At 30.2% G+C, this 18003-nt stretch overlaps 1 protein-coding gene across 1 annotated transcript; it reads left to right on the forward strand.

Annotated features, from left to right (window-relative positions):
- The first annotated feature begins 9730 nt into the window (after positions 1 to 9730).
- On the forward strand, positions 9731 to 16836 carry LOC123304475 (protein yellow-like). The gene is made up of 7 exons (XM_044886361.1): positions 9731 to 9842; positions 12888 to 13154; positions 13368 to 13710; positions 13767 to 13993; positions 14881 to 14995; positions 15110 to 15301; positions 16652 to 16836. Exons 2-7 carry the CDS (start codon positions 12928 to 12930, stop codon positions 16790 to 16792), a joined length of 1245 nt encoding a protein of 414 aa, XP_044742296.1. The 5' UTR covers positions 9731 to 9842; positions 12888 to 12927; the 3' UTR covers positions 16793 to 16836.
- The last annotated feature ends 1167 nt before the right edge of the window (positions 16837 to 18003 follow it).

Below are 18003 nucleotides of genomic sequence, written 5' to 3' on the forward strand. Positions count from 1 at the left end.
AATGTCCATTTTCTGCTTTCTTATACATAGGATTCGACCGTGGGCCCATAATGAAGCAAAATTTTTTTGATTCTTTTTGTCCATTGTGATTCTATTTGCACTAATAGTAAAGTTAATGAAATAAATACCATGATTCTCGAAATGAAACAAAAAATACAACAGACTTACATCTCGCTAAATATCGATATTTCGATTGCAACGCAATCATCGCCAGTTGCTGAGTTTACTCAGATAACACATTACAAACATTCCTTACCGAGTTAAGAATAATTATTTAAAATATTAATATCAAAATTACAATAACACTTACAAAATCGAAAAAATAAACTTTCTAGACAATTATGCTTTTTCTTACCACTCACAACAAATTATTTATTTCTTCGATTTTGTCATTGTGGTCATAATCTATATATATAAAAGAAAGTCGTGTTAGTTATTCCACTTATAACTCAAGAACGGCTGAACCGATTTAGCTGAAATTGGCAGGGAGGTAGTTTAGAGCCAGGAGAAGGACATAGGATACCGTTCGACAGCATTCCCGTGTGACTTGACATGAAACGTCAGTCACTATAAAACGTGGTATAACAAAAAAGAATCAGACTTGGAATAACAAAACGCAAATGACAGCTATGTAATTGACGTATAATGACAGATATGTAATGACGTATGGATGACAATTTGATATTTGTAAGAAATCAATAATAAAACTATTTCTATTAAATAAATAATTAACAATTATAATGTAATGATAGTGCCATTGCCCATTCGTAAAAAGTGAAGTGAACTATAAAACTCGGTATGGTTGAAAATTTGAGGCGGAACATTAAGGCGGAACAAAGTTCGACGGGTCAGCTAGTATATAATAAATTTAGCTACTGACGGTGATTGACAACGATTGCGCTATATCAATATTTTGCGAGATATAAGTCTGTGGTTTGTATTTTTTAAATAAAATTTTTTAGTATACAATTTTATCGAGTATCGTGGTATTTATTTCAATAACTTTAAATTTCTTACTAGTTGACCCGTGCGGAAATAATAATAATAAGAAAGTGTTAATTAAGGCAAATTTTGTTATAAAGCAAAATAATAATATAATCATAGCTCAAGTGACGAATTTATGGAAATAATAATTTTTTTTTTAAATTTTTTATTCTGAAAATCTTTGAACGCACAATGAGGGGAAATGAAGTATTTCAAGGTTTCGATAGTTGCGAGTTTCCTGCCATTTGCCCTTGTGTATTTTGTCGCCAATTCCTTTTTAACCGACTTCAAACAAAAACGGAGGAGGTTATCAATTCGTAATTTTCGACTGAGTGAACCGATTTTGATGATTTTTTTTTTATTTGAAAGCTGGTGCTTCTCGTGTGGTCCCATTTCAATTTGGTTCAGTTCTGACAATGGCATCCACGAGAAAACCATATAAGTCTTAAATTTGCATTAAGTATGTTCTCAAGAAATGGACGAATAACGCAAAATCACGCCAACCGATTTGGATGATTTTTTTTATATTGAAAAGGGCTTACTTCAGAAGTAGTTTAATGACAGTTTGGTTAGGTTCTGATTATGAGATCCATGACAAAGTAACAGAACTCTTCAATTTTTTGGAACAAATTAATGATATGCGGACAAATCTTTCATAGGCTATCCGGATATTTGAATTATCTACCGTAACGTTGTTAAGGTCAAGTAATTGTCGTAGTCGAATATGATGATCAAAGGAACTCCTTGACGGCTTACAATAAAAATGCGATCTGTGATAGAATTTGTAACTGAATATAATCAAATTGCAATCCGCTTACATCCTTTGCTGCATTGTTACATGACGTAAGCGTTCTAATTGCACTATTTAAGGTATATTATGTTCGACCTTCATTGTCGGTAGACAGATTCCGTAGTCTCGTTATTTCCGTCAACGATCTATCGTCATGTGGTTTATTTAATAGTTTGTTGGCGTCCAAATCTGACAAAGCTATACCTTCCAAAGTTTTGACACGACTTAGTGCGACATATATTTGCCCTTTTGCAAAGTTTTTTTTACCAAGGTCGATTACAGCTCTTTCGAGGGTGGTACCCTGTAGTTTATGGACTGTAACCGCCCAGCTTAGTATTAGAGGCAGCATACGGCGTTCTACATCTCCGTAGGCTCTTAATGCCTGAAACGTAGTGCAAGATGGGGGTATGGAACCATTACTATCTTTTAGCCTAAGCCCAATAGATTCGTCATCAAATTTAACATACACGGATTCTGGTAGCTCTCCATCCTCCAGTTGATCTCTCCTCAAGGCCGGCCTTTTGATTTTTTTTATTATACCCATAGCTCCATTCACCCATTTCATTTTCGTCCATTTCTGACAACGTCATCCATGAGAAAACCATAAAAAACTTAAATTTGCATTAAGTATGCACGACAAGAGAACGAATAACTCAATATCAAGCCAACCGATTTCAATGATTCTTTTTTTCGTGACAAATTAGTGAGTGTACTTCAGATTCACTAAAAATCAGAACTTTTAACAAAAAGAATACCGACTTCAAAAGAAAAACTTTTCCAAAACAAATTAATATGCACTAAAAAGTAAAAAAATAACGATAATATAATGTAGTTAAAATTATTGTTATTTTTGGAGTCGATGTCAGCCAAGGAAACAACTCTGACAGAACAGTTTGCTACATTAGTTTGGCTGACACCGACTCCAAAAATAACAATAATTTTAACTACATTATATTATCGTAATTTTTTTACTTTTTAGTGCATATTAATTTGTTTTGGAAAAGTTTTTCTTTTGAAGTCGGTATTCTTTTTGTTAAAAGTTTTTTTTATTTTTAATATAAACAAAAGACAAAAAATAATAATCGAAATACGAAAATTGAAATGTGAAAATCGGAAAAACCGATTTCCATAAATTCGATACTAGAGCTACGATTTAAACCCCATTTTATCTTGTTAATATAAAGTTAATCTTATCAATTTTCCAAATGCCAGGCAAAAAGAATTAAATAAATTTCGCTTCGTTATGGGCTCACGGTCTAATGACAGAAATTGTGTGACCTAGATTCACACATAAGAGTTGGTTAACATCAATTTTCTTCTATTTTTTTTTCTTTTCTTAGACAGTAACTGCTCCTTACTTGTGCTAGACACACCCACATACACACATTTGAAGCACAATAACAATATCCTTTATATTAAATTCAAAAGAAAATTACTTATAGCTTCATGGAACTGCTATCGTTTTATAGATAGAAAAATATATTTGTAATGAAAATTCTCATACAACTTCCATATTAAGTACGAGTAATCATAATAAACTGTTGGCTGATTGAATTGGACACATTGCCGATAATGGGTCGTATCAGTTTTTTGCTAGCTATAATTTATGTGCTTAACTCGGGGATCAGGACTCCACATTATTGAAATCTATTAGAGCTAGGTTAATTTTGATCATAAATTTGAAAATTATGGCCCAAATTTAGTAGGATTACATACTTAGTTTATCAAAATTGGATAAAATTTGGATTTGATAGAGCAAAATTAAATTTTTTGGATTCTGATGACGTCATAAAGTTAAAAAATTCGTTTTTTTTATAACACAGGCAAATTTTATCCGATCTTATTGGAATTTTTTTTGAAACCCTCTAATTTTGGGTCATTCTTTTCAGCTGTGATGTCAGTTTTTCGCTAGCTATAACTTATGTACCTAATTCCGGGATCAGGACTACACATTATTGAAACTTATTAGAGTTAGGTTAATTTTGATCAGCAATTTGAAAAGTGTTAGGTATCCAAATTTAGTAGGATTACATACTTAATTTATCAAAATTGGATAAAATTTGGATGTGATAGAGCAAAATTAAATTTTATCGCTAAAATTGATAGTTACTGCGATTTAAACAATCATAAAAATTTTTAACTCGGAAATTATCAATTTTAGCGATAACAGTTGTAAACAAAACTTTTGCAGAATCGAAATTTCCTTTAAAAATGCCTAATAAAGTTTTGCTCTATTTCTGTTATTTATGGAGATAATTACTTACCGGTAAAAAAATAATATTTTGGTGTTGCATGAGTTTCGTTTTAATTGATTTCTTTACGCTTAACCATAATACAATATTCGCCCTGGGAGCTCCGGTGGTTAAGGCGTATCCAATTCCGCGATAAAAATTTATTTAATTAATAAATAGTGTGATGGGTTGGTGTAGTGCATGGAATGTGCATGAAGGAGGTGTACTTAGCCTCTGAGAATAATTCAGGAGTTGATAAATGAAATTATCAGCGGAAAAGGTAGTAAAACACATATATATTATCACAATGGGCTCTATAGCCTTAGTGTGTCCTTCCTGGACAGCCAATATAACCTAACCTAACCATAATACGATGTAATTCATACATGGAAATAAAAGGTTTAGAATGTTTTTATTTACAAACATATAAATAAAATTTATTGAAACAGCATTGAAAATAAACTTGCTAATTAAATAATTAATCTGATACGTTAAATAAAAACTTTTAAGGGGGTAAATATAAGTTAAATATAAACTCAAAGCATATGGAGGTAAAGCTCAAAGAAAACAACACAAAGACAATATAACAACTTGAAATATATAATAATAGCTCTCGATAGGGGCATTTTGAATATACACAGTTATGTACGTAGATAGTCACAATACATACAGCGCGCAATTTCTTTAAATGTGTCTCAAGATACATTCGAGTAGCTAACGAAGAAGATATATTGGTCCAATTCTATTGTGTATCAATTTATACAACACATATACATAAAAGCTCACGCACTGTTTTCTTAGGCTATCTAGAGACGAAAACAATGAGAAAAATTATCCATTAAGGATAGCATAAAAAAAATTACTAATTTCTTTAAATAAGTAAAAAATACTCTTGGCTATTGTCATGTAAGTTAACAAAAGAATAGCCAGTTTATTGTAGCAAGTAGCATATAGCTCGTTATTTAAAATTATCTTTAGGTATACGGTCGTTATTTTCTTTTGGTAGGTATAATTAGTACAATCATCGTGGATTTTCACCTATCACAAAGATAAACTTTTTGGTGACATAAAAAGTTTTATGGGCAGCAATCCAATAAAGAAAGTTTGAATATATACTGTTTGTAAGCCATATTGTTAGCCATTTATATTATATGAAGTATGAAAGGTTCTAACGGACGTTATTATGTATAAAACAAAGAGGGATTGTAGATGTGTATACATGAACCTAGCCGGTCAGACTCAGCACTTGAAGTTTTACATGTACAATACCAGTCACACACAGTAACACATAACCATAACACACAATACACATTCTCTCTTTGTTTTATACGTTCATAAAAACTCTTCTTACTTTATATGTTTTATATGGCTAACGAGACAGTTTACAATCGGTATAGCGTGAACCAAACATATAAATTTTGGACCTTTTCTGTATAAAACAGTCATTGCACATATCTCCTAAATTACTTGTAATAAAAAATAATTATAACGTGAAATTCTCTACAAGAAAGTTCTTTAACCAAATTATAAAACCGTTAATCATTTAATGTTTTGCATTCTCTATTGGCAAGCTTAAATCAGATTGTTATCCTCCAAATAATTTACAGAAATATTTTGGAATTCGTAATAGAGATAAACATAACTTTTCTTTACTTGGTGAAAACATTGACGTACTATATATAACAAAACAGAATTAACTTTGCAATAAAATGCCATCTTTGTACAGTGCGGATAATAATTCGCTTCGTGGATAACCTTTTTAGCACAGTTCTTGAAAATACTATTTCACAGTTCTTACACAATGATTTCATCATTTACGTAATAATACTTATTAATAAATAAATAATATAATTATTTTAAAATAAAGGCAATATTATTACATAAATGATACAAACATATAATCCATTCCAAATGCCATCTATACAACTCTCATAGAACCATAATATGGTTTTTCCGATGGAAAAGTCAATAATGTGTGAAAAACAGAATGAATAAATGTTGCTTTAGATGGTTATTAACTGATGGCATTAGTAGATACAATTCAAACAAACTTTTAAGGAATATAGGGTGAAATTAAACAGTAACTTGATGAAAGTAATATACTCACTCATCCGTACCTACTCATAGGTCCCTCTAAATATTGATGAAAGCATCATTCAGATTTTGTTACTTTTACTTAATTATTTCAAATTACGTTTAAGGCCATGTACGGCTTTTTATTAAGAATAACTTTTTTCCATAAAACAAATCAGAAAAAAGTTTTTCATATTTGGAAAAAATGGTAGCTTGATCTTTTTTTTTTTTTTGCAAGGCCAAAGACTTTAAAATTCGAAAAATACCCGGTAAGTAACAAGTATTAGTAATCTCAATTGTAGAAACAATTACTTAATCTTTCAATAAATGATGTGTGTAATAATTTTTTCATCTAAAATGATGCTTATTGAAAAAGTGAATTAATTATTTCAAGGTAAATAATTTTTATTGTTAAAATGCTACTTACTTTTAGCTGTAAAATAAGAGAAAAAAACTAACTTCTCAAGGTAACACATAAAATTTAAAAAAAATAATCGTGATTTGTAGAAACGTCACGATTTATTCTCTAAACTAATATTTCTTATCATCAACAAATCTGTATGTATTATTGATATTAAACTTCATTCTCAATTTTTCCGACCTTTTTGGAAATTAATTAATTTTTTGGAAAAACCATTTAGTACTTACGTTTTATAGTAAGAAAATTGAGTCATTATAACTGTGGAATGTTTGCTTACTTATAGCTACTCGAAATCAAGGAAAAAATAAGAAATTAAAAATTTTAAAATATGAATTTAGGTATTAGAAACTGGCTGAGTTTTCTAGAACTTCGGTTGAAAGTTGAATCTTTGCAAGTGGCTGTTAGAGAATATTGATCCTATATTAACATATTGTAATTTTTTGGAAATTTTACGTGTTTACTACGAAATAATTCCGTGTTTTAAAAGTTGGATTCCGATATAATCTTGGGCGTATAAATATAAAAAAAAAAAACCTGTATATCATGTCCTTGCAATTTCATTTTTTGGTTGAAATTGTACGAGTATAAAAATAAATTAGCTCCAGTTGTCATGATTAGGGTAAAACAAGGTATTGCCAGGCACTTTATTAGTAACGGAAGAAGCCCAAGAACGACCAGGATATCAAATAAATTTATATAAATATTATTCTAATTATTATTCTTCTAATAATCATAGGTTTTTGAAAAGAAAATGAATTACAGTTTACACCAAATCTGGCCAAGTTTTTCGGAATCCAGGGCTATGCAGTTAATGAATCTTTATAAAAACTGCTCTACTGCATAGTTTAAGGCTGGCATAAAGAAGTTAATAACAAAAATTTATGCGTTCAGGCCTAGGGGGTTGAAATCACCCCCTGTTCGAAGGTGGGAAAATTTTAAATTTATTTAAATTTACTTTTCCAGATCTTCATTGATCATATTCTTGCCATTATTCTTCAGGGTCATATTCTTGCCATTGATATGACTCTGTATCTCTACCCTGTAGTACTTTCTGTTTAATCCTGTTTACATTAGCAGATAAATATTTACATTACCTGGACTCTTTTCTAATTATATTTTCCCTCCATTTAAAATACGCATTATGTTTAGTTGTGTATAATACCAGCCAACAAGACCAACAGGTTTTTTCTGAACTTATATTTTCTTAAAGATAATTTTGCTCTAAAACCTACTACAACTGATTCGCCAATAAAACAGAATTTCAAAGCGGGGCATTAACAAAACTAAAATTATATTCAACTAGGTTTAAATTATGAATAAAAAATCAGTTAATTTTTATTATTAGATATTGAAATATTTTAAATATTTGGTACCAAAACAATTAACGTGAATAAAATCATTGACAGGTGCTCAGAACTGAAAATAGATCGTTTCTGCGGTATTAGTCTCGGTCATTCTACGTGCATTTTAAATTTTCGGGGATGTATTACTCTTTATTTTGTCTTAAACTGATATTGTCAGCTGACCAGGACTACCCACTTTTACCCTAATTTTTAAGAGAAGTAGATTAAAACATTAGATATTTATATTTAAAAAAATTAAAATAACTAAAAAAATTCGCAAAATAACTTCCATATATAACTGAAAGTTTGTATATTGAAATTAAGTATTTGATGTAACCTAAAAATTTTTCTCACGTAAAAGTAAAATTCCGAGAATATCATTGTCTGTACAAGGTGTATCCAACAAGAAGAAGTAAAGAGAATTCGGAAATACCATTCTCTAGAACCCCGAATTAAAAATTATCTTATTATATTCCTGTACTATTCGTGGCAGCAGTAAACAATACTAGGACTTTGTATCTACACATATGCTCACACAATAAACACATAAACTGAAAATTTTCAAGTAGTGTTTATCTTTTTAACAAAGAGGACAAGAACCGCTTTCTTGGTACCAAAAAATTGATCATAGAAAACTACAAAGGTATCTGTTTTTTCCTCCAGTATTAATATTATGCACATTTTTATTGTTAATATCTCATTCCACAGACGATAAAGAATTTCCATTGTTTTCATTAAATACAGAATCTTTTTTTAATCAAGTGCATTCAATCTGTTACAACGTCTGTGCAAGAAATGTCTTACAAGAAGCATTTCTTAATGTTCAAGGCCAGATTTACACAAGCGCCGCAATTGGACAATGGCAAAAAATGCCGCCCTAAGTTTCTTCAGCTAGTTATACAATAAAATACATATATAATTTGAACTGAAGAGAACAATTTCATGTAAATCTTTTTTATCGATGCTATATGCTTAAGAATTCGTCATTATTTCCAAAAGCGTATGCATAAGCGTTTAAAAATAATACGTTTGGTTGAGAATATTTTTGTGAAATTCAAAAGTATAAAATTTTTTCAACATCTTAAACATTTTTCATCATGTCTAAGATCAAATTCACATGTATGTAAAAATATTTTGACCTTTCGAGTAATTTGCCCCCTGGGGTCATGGTCCATGTGCACCTTTATGTGAATCCAGACTTGCTAATATTAGTAGGTATAGCTTTAAGAATATACTGAACATTACCATACGACATCTGCAAACTGTGGACGAAGCTTCAGCAAAATGAAAAAAATTGAAACCTACCTGTATTCGACAATGAGACAGGAACTTCTGTCGGCTTCTAGATCCTAGGCATTGAATATAAAACTGCCCTTGAGAGGAACTTTACTGCTCTAATATATTCTTTCCCAGAGACAACAGTACGCCGAAAGCCCACAAACGAAAATTATAAGCGAATAGATAATAAAGAGTGATAATTTGTGAAAGGATTTTTATTTTCCCACAGTGTTTTTTTTTTTAATTTCTCTAAGACGCTGGAGAGAAGGCACCCTTATCAAATTCCTGCCCCGGTTTAAAAAAAACTTTGATCCGATGCGGTATAACATATTGTAATGTATTCTGCACATAGATGTAACAAATCTAATTTTAAATTCGTATTTAGCCTTGATAATGATTTTTTTGTGTTGGCTATCTTCTAAGATTTACCGGGAAATTAAAATATTTATAAATTTACGTGTAATTAATGTATCTATTAATTAAAAATACAAAACATCTACTGTATAAATTAAACAAGCAAAAACGAAAGGTGGGGGGAAAGAATATATTGTTGTTTTTTTTTATATCTAAAAACAATATATTATATTTAAAATGAATCCGTAAAAATAATTGTAGTAAATAAATTTATTAATACTGATGTTAATCATTAATTGTTGACGGAATGTAATTGTTGCAATTTATGTGAGAAGAAATTTTAGTGATTAACAACCCAAGAATAAGAGGTAAAGTTGAATATCAAATTTTTTTTCCTGAATTAATCGATAAAATCTTAATCGTTTCATTCATAAATTCAAAATCTTATTTTAATCAAAACAAATAATCTTACTTATTTGTAAAGTTGCCGCATTAAAATTGTCGGTGAATTAAATATGATGGATGCAATACAATCACGTGGAATGACAATTTCAGAAAGGTTTTTTTATAGGAAGATATAGGAAGAGGTTTCAGAAAGTCTTTTCGTTTTGAAATTCGTGGATACAAAGTTTCGAAATTCTCAGAACAATTTTTATGTGTGGCTAATATGTACCCATTGCTCAAAATCGGTAGCTATTGATAACTAGTTTTGAAAGTGAAAATTGCGAAAATTATGACAATTAGCCCCCTCCATAGAAACAATCTAATGTCAATTTTTGGAACCAAATAAAGCTTCTTGGATAATTTTAGGTCCGTTAAAAACAATTTTTAACGTTTAAAAATTAAGGATTTAAAATACAGCAATCTGTAATTAATTTTCCGAGCTTTATAAAAGATGTTCACAGATGATTTTAAGATTTTAAAAAGATCAAAAAATTTATTTACTTGCATTCATTTTTAGCTTTGAAAATAATCTTTCTGGAGTTTTTCCAAAAATTAAATTGTTAATAACTCAAAGACGGTGAACTTTAGGAAAAAATCACACGGAGCATTTTTGACGTAAAATTTCCCAAAACACCTCAGATAGCTTAATTGGGTTAAAAAATTGACATTTGACTGTTTCTGAAGAGGGGTATACAAAAATTGGACCACTAAGTTTCTGGCAATTTACCATACGGAATATTAATCTATAAGCTTCTCTAAACAAGAATCAATTGACAAAATGCGAATACTGTCAAAATCGGTTATAACGACATCGGTTGTAACGACTAATTGGCTATAACGACCAACGCATCTATATACAAAATTTTGTTACATGCATACATACTTTTCAGTTAAACTATATTGATATTCAAGTTAAACGCTATTTATTTTATTTTGGACCTTATAACGCACATACCGGTTAAAGCGACCAATTGTCATTGAAATTAATCAGCAATAACAACCACATGTTTACACATGTAAATTATTTTACTTTAATACAAAAATGTAGTACATATGTATAACTTAAATCTACTATCGGTTATAACGACTATAATTCTTCTATCGTCATAGCAAGTTTAACAAAAAAGTTTATTGAATTTTTTGATTAAGAATTTTTTATTGGGTAGTTTACAATCTCGTAATATTTTCGATAAATAATAAAGAATTTTGTAAAAATTCGAATAGCATTCTATAAAGTAAACAATTTGTAAGTGACGCAGACTTCACCTTCATTATTTTTCCTAGTACTAAAGTTAATAGCTAAAGAATTTGTAGAAAAATAATAAGATATTTAAATAGTTATTTTAATATTTTTTTCGTAAAATAGAAATATTATTATTATTAAGATATTCGATAAAAATCGTTAATTATTTTTTGCCGGAGTAATAAATTAAAAAACATCTCATACATATAAAATCATACGCTTCCGTTTTTAAAAATATTTTATTGTTTTTATCCATCGACTTATAAAATTTACCAAAAATGTAAAATAAAAAGAATGTAGATATTTGAAATTGATTTTTATATGAAAAAATAATTGGGTCATCGAACTGATAAAAAGACCAAGTGCGTATTATTTACGCATAAACACTGTTCCGCACGAGTATAAAGTAATTTCTTCTAAAACATTTTTGTAAAAATGTTACGAAACTATCACTAGTACTTCAGTGATCAGAGCCAACCCTAGTGGTTCAGTTGTTTGAAGCGTAACTACTGTACTTAGTATGCGCATGAAGCAGTTGCACTCATAGTCGCGAAAACGAAGCATTGAAGTTCTGCATTCAATTCGTTAGAGCGTCAGGAAATTTTGTGACTAAAATTAATTTATAAGAAATAAAAAATATGCTATTTGCATAAATAATATGCATTTTGTAATTGCATTTCAAATTGGCCGTAAATATACTAAATTCACAATTCGGTTAATATGTAGTAATAAAAATGATTTGTTACTCAGGTATTTTTGGGGTCGCTGAACACGAATATTGCGACAGAATTGGTCTCCGAGGAATCTGGTTCCCGATTCAACCGCGATATTCGTGTTCAACGACCCCAAAAACCTCCGAGTAACAAGTTTGGAATCAAATTTTTCGAACTTTGACTGTTTTTAGTGTTTCGTTTCTATCAGCCTCTCAAATAATCGGTGAAAAATGTTACAAATATACATAATATGTTAGAGTTATATGCTCTCTTCTATTATAAACTCTTCGGGTTCCATATAATTTCTGTTCGAATTTTTTGCAAACGTTTTTGCGAAAATATCGAAATTAAGTTTATTGTTGCAGAAACACCGAAAATATGTTTCAATTCTGATCTTGAAATTTTAGAGTTTTATATCGTATTATCCATCCAGGACTATAAAATTTGCTGTTTATTCCTTCCTTCAAACCTCTTATTTCTAAAGGCACATGTACACTGTGGCTCTTGAATTTAGCAAGAATAACTATAGGTTGTTATTCTTGCTAAATTCAAAGGCCACGTTCACACGCTATTTCTGTTAAATATAGCGCTAGATTTCTTCTTAATCTAGGAGTTCCAATCGCTTTAGCTAGCTGTAGCGTTCTCTACAGCTCTAGCCAGAGCGCTTGACAGTTATAGCTCCAGGTAATTCTAGCTTCAATATATACGTGTACCTCAATAGTATTGAAATTGCAATAAAATCATGTTTTTACAATTATTAACTTTGTAAAAAAGATTCCGTATAGTATTTTGTAAGTCTATGTTAAAAAATATATATTATTTAATTTAAAAATATAACTTAAATTAAGATTATTAACTTACCACTACTTAATTTCTGAACTCGGTAATTATGAAATAGACAATGGTTTTTAATTCATAAATATAAACATAAAACACAAAGATTTATAAACGAATAAAACATCTTATGACAATCATTCATCTTATTTGCAATTCAAAATTCTTATCTGTTGCAGGCAACCGCAACAAACAAAATTCTTAGAACCGGTAACAACAATGTTCAAAGTACAAAATTTACTTATAATATGGCTGTGGCTGTGTACAAAACTTTTCACAAATGCATTTAAATTCAATGAAATATTGTCATCGAAAATGGTCGAATTTCAATGGCCTGATATGGAAACACGTGCGAGGGCTGAAATGAATGGATTGTATATACCAGGACATAATGTTCCATTAGGATTGGATCGTTGGAATGATAAATTGTTTATTACCGTTCCCAGGTATGTAGCAACATTTTTTTCGTCAAATAAACTGTTTTGGTTCAAGAGATTTTTCTTGTAAGGCCTCCTAATTGATGAGTTCAAGCTTTTATTATTAATAAACCACAATCCTTTTAAATTTTCTTAAACATGCCTTCATAACTGAAGGCACCAAAATTAAATCTTTAATACAAATGCCACTATAATAAATAAAATTTTGAAAATATTTTACAGATGGAAGAATGGTGGAGCATCTTCTCTAAATTATGTAGATTTGAAACGAATTGGAGAAAATAAATCACTTCCATTAATTCCATATCCAAATTGGGATGCAAATACATTACCCACAGATGACAATATTAATCCTAGTAAAATAATTAACACATTCCGAGTTAAAGTCGATGAATGTGATCGATTATGGATCATGGATGCCGGAAAGACTGATGTATTTTCTGAGAAGCCAGCATTATTTTTACCACCTGGAATTGTTATTTACGATTTGAAAACGGATCAATTTATTCGCCGACATCATTTTGATGAAAAAGATGTTAAGGATGAGTCGTTTTTCACGAATATTGTAAGTGAAGCCAGAAAATTTATTGTCCGAAATATACATTCTTCTTTTTTTGTTAGGTTATTGATACAGATAAGGATAACTGCGATCAAGCTTTTGCGTATATTACTGATCCAAATGCACAAGGATTAATGGTGTACAGTTATGCTGCAGATGATTCATGGCGTGTCGAACATCATTTCTTCCATTTTGATCCATTAAATGGTGATTTTAATGTTGGTGGTGTTAATTTCCAGTGGTCTGATGGTGTTTTTGGTTTAGCTTTATCGCCAAAGAATGCCGATGGGTAAATTCAAACTAGTTTTGATTATTGTGAACATGCCAAATTGACCTCATTCAAACTTTACATCACAAACATTGGATTTTGTTTGTTTGCCTCATGTTGTTTGTTTGCTAAAATTTCGCGAATTCGAATTTGAAATGAAATAATTGTAGAGTTTATACAATTAAATATAGATTATTAATTAAATGTAGGAAAGGGAAGATTCGATCAAAAGCTCAATCATTACCTTAAGAATATCAAAACTAAAAAAAAAAAAATGAAAAGTTTCCTATGAATTTTATTTCTTTTGTGAGTACCACACCTTTTAAAACTTTCTCCAAAAAAACCAGTAAGATAATGAAATATAAAAAAATAGGCAGGGTACTATCTCAAATATTAAAATGGCATTATACTTCCAATAAATTTCAAGAACCTTTTTTCCAATTTTCCAGGGGGTTGCGTTGTGGAAAATGAAATTCTATTTTTCGAAATTTGACTTTATTTCGAGTGAATTGGGGAAAATCCCGTATTTTTCTAGCATGTATAGAACAGATAATCTTTATTTTTGGATAGTTTTTCGAAACAATTCGTTCAATATTACTTATTTCTTAAAAAAAAATTATTTAAAACAACATCCTACCGGGTTACCGGTATCAAAAATTAGTTGTAAGAACTATCTATAGAGTTATATAACCACCGCCAACGTTCACTTTTACGTTCAGGAGCCTATTTTAAAGGAGCTCTCGCAAAAATTTTCCCTGCGAAAGTTATTCATTCTCAATGACGGATTTTATCGGGTTTAATCGGTTATAATTACATCAAACCATATTTACATCTATAGTGTTATTTTTACCATTTCAAAACATTATTTATTCACTTGCCTATTCTTAATACAAAAAATTCGCTTACAGTTATCGGACAATATATTTCCATCCAACAGCTAGTACCAAAGAATTTACAGTTTCAACAGAAGTATTACAAAATAAAACTGCGGCCCTGTCGGAAGAAAAATATTACCAATTCAAGGTAAAAATTTATTTATATATAAAACATTTCTTTAATTTTTTGTATGTTTGTTTGGTAATTCCAAATGATTTTATTTCATACAATTTTCCTAAAACATAATTTTTATGCGTATAGTTTATTGGTGAACGTGGAATGAATACTCATTCATCAACTAGTGTCATGGATCCATACTCTGGTGTAATATTTTATTCACAAATTCAACGTGATGGTATTGCATGTTGGAATACAAAAAGACCATTAAATCCGGAAAGTTTCCATTTGATTATACATAATCCGCAAACTATGGTATTTGCTAATGAAGTTAAGGTAAATAACTAATGTTTATAGCTAAGTTAGCTTGAAACGTACAAAATTTTGCTGAAAATGCTATAGGTTAATGTGACGGTATAGCATGAAACTCTTTTCAATTACAATCTCGATTACCGTAAAACCAAATTTTTACCCAAGAAAAAAATTATTAGTGGTGTAATTTTTAATATTGAACTACAATCTCGACAGTCGACGCACTCTCATATTGCCTTCGAGCAGGGTCCTAGGAACTCTTGGAAAAAATTTTTCCAATAAATCCACTAAAAGTGAATACCAGAAGAAATTGAATGAACAAAAAGCTAGAATTTTGGTATCAATTACTGTCTAAACTATTTATAAAGAACAACTTTGCATTTTAAAGCGTTCAGCCAATGTTTGTCAGTTATGAATCAAAATTAGGTTTCAATTGAACCTGAAAACTTTGATCGAATTCGATGGCGGAATAAGATGTGTGCCTCCGAATCTAATATTTTTCGTTTGAAGAATTTCCTCGATTAAATTTATGAGCGCTATATTGCGCCCGGCCCTTGAGTTAAGTATAAAATCCAGAGAGTTGTAGGTCGGCAATAATCCAAAAGTCCTAATAAGTTGATTTCGAAAGTAAATATCATATCTAGAATTCCCTCGCCAATGACTCTAAAGTTACATTATCTGCTTCAGGTTTTCTGAAACATTTATTTTAACCTATAATTATTTTAGTGCCGATATTGGCAACAACAGCAAAACGGCATAAGCTTCTGTCCGAGACGGTCAAGAAAACTTCGAAGTTATTTTTAGATAACTATTTAAATCAAACAAAGATTAAACACTCCGCTATCTGACCTGTACTTTGGAGCAGAATTTAAAATGACATATATTTCTCAAGTCGAAATTATTTTGAAAGTGTCGAACTACGAACACTCTGGTTTGTTGAGTGTCTGACAATAATCGGCAGTATTATAGAGTCGATTATTTTCTTATTCTAATAAGAAAATAATCAACTCTATGATACTGTCGATCCCCTCGAAAATATTTTGAAGGTGTCGAACTACGAACACTCCGTTTTGTTGAGTGTCTGACAATAATCGACAGTATCGTAGAGTATATTATTTTCTTAAGAAAAGAAAGAAATATCCATCAATTTTTAACTGGCGGGACAATTAAAAATTTACCGTTCTCAAAACTGGTAAGCGGTCGTTCATTGTTGTAAGAATAACTCTGAACTACGCCCACACAAATTTTGGATTTGATAATTAAAAAAAAAGAATGTACAACAACTATCTAAACCTAGTTCTGAAAAAAAAAAAAAAAAAAAAAAACAACAACTAAAAAACACAACTAATCACATAAAATTCAATTATTTTTTAGATTGACCAAGATAACAATATTTGGATGATGTCAAATCGTATGCCACAATTCTTGTACAAACAATTAAATTTTGATGACATTAATTTCCGTATATTTATGTCACCTGTAAATGATATTTTGACTGATTCTCCATGCGTATAATTACTCATCGATGGGATAAAATCATCGAATTCACAAAAATTATAAGGTACAAATATAAATGTTAAAGTAAATTTAGCAAAATAAAAAATTTTATTAATTTAATTGTTATTTAATTGTTTTTTGACTAGCATCAAATGAATAAAAACCCACAAAAACCACTATTAATGGTACTTACAATTAGTTAATGTCCCATATCTGTATTTTTAGTTCAATGTCATTTTTTTTGTTCTTTCACTCTTCAAAGTTGCAAAAAATATTAATCTTCAGTTAATGATCTGTGCGATATTTGCACATTAATGCATGTATGCGTTCTTTATCAAGGACAACCAATTTTAGCAAAAGTAAAATTATGTCATAAAAATGAGAATATTTTTGACAACTCATAGACCACAAGTCCATGCTGAAATTTTTCGGGTGAAATGCCCCACCCTTAATCATGTTGGAAAAGATGCTCCTATGTGTAAAAGTAGGTTTTAGCACCATACGTAAAAGTAAGTTTACGCGTCTATTTTGCACGGTAAAATTGAGTATAGGAAAGAATGTGAATTTTACACCCCAAATATGTACAGGGTTGCTGGATTCTAACTTTATATAGGTATTCGAAGCAAGTTACATAAATGCCATACAGAAATAAATCTAGTAACTTCGGGTCTGGAAACTCTATCGAGTCCTAAAAGAATTCATTATCACAAATTCCATCGAATTGTAAAGTCGTACCAACAAAAAGTAAACAAAAAGAGACAAATACTTACTTCAATGAAAAAATATTTCGAAACTATATTTATACTCCGTCTTTCTCAACCTTGACCCAATCAGAGCCAGATTAGGACGTATCGGAGCCCATAGGCAATGCAATACTCCGGGACCTAGTGAAAATCAGACTAAGTCGTGTTTTTTTAGTCTTCACAAATAGCTTGGTACCCAAAATAAATATCGTAAATATCTTGGTGTTCGGCCTTTTTCATAAAAATTTGCCTTCTCCTCTCTTTTTTCGTAGTCTTTATCAATTACCTGGGTGTCCCCTTGTGGCGTCCCTCTTGTTCAAATTTCTCTTTTTCTCGCTTTTCACTGAACACAACGTAATTAAATTTTCGCCGCCTAGATGTCAATTATCGATTTAGGCAGCTTAGTTTGATCGCTCGGAAACCGCAACCAAATAAATAAATTTTTATTTATTAACTTATTTCATTTCTCCCTGAAAATTAATTGCA

This window comes from Chrysoperla carnea, chromosome 1 (genome assembly GCF_905475395.1).
Source record: "Chrysoperla carnea chromosome 1, inChrCarn1.1, whole genome shotgun sequence".
Lineage (NCBI taxonomy): Eukaryota > Metazoa > Arthropoda > Insecta > Neuroptera > Chrysopidae > Chrysoperla > Chrysoperla carnea.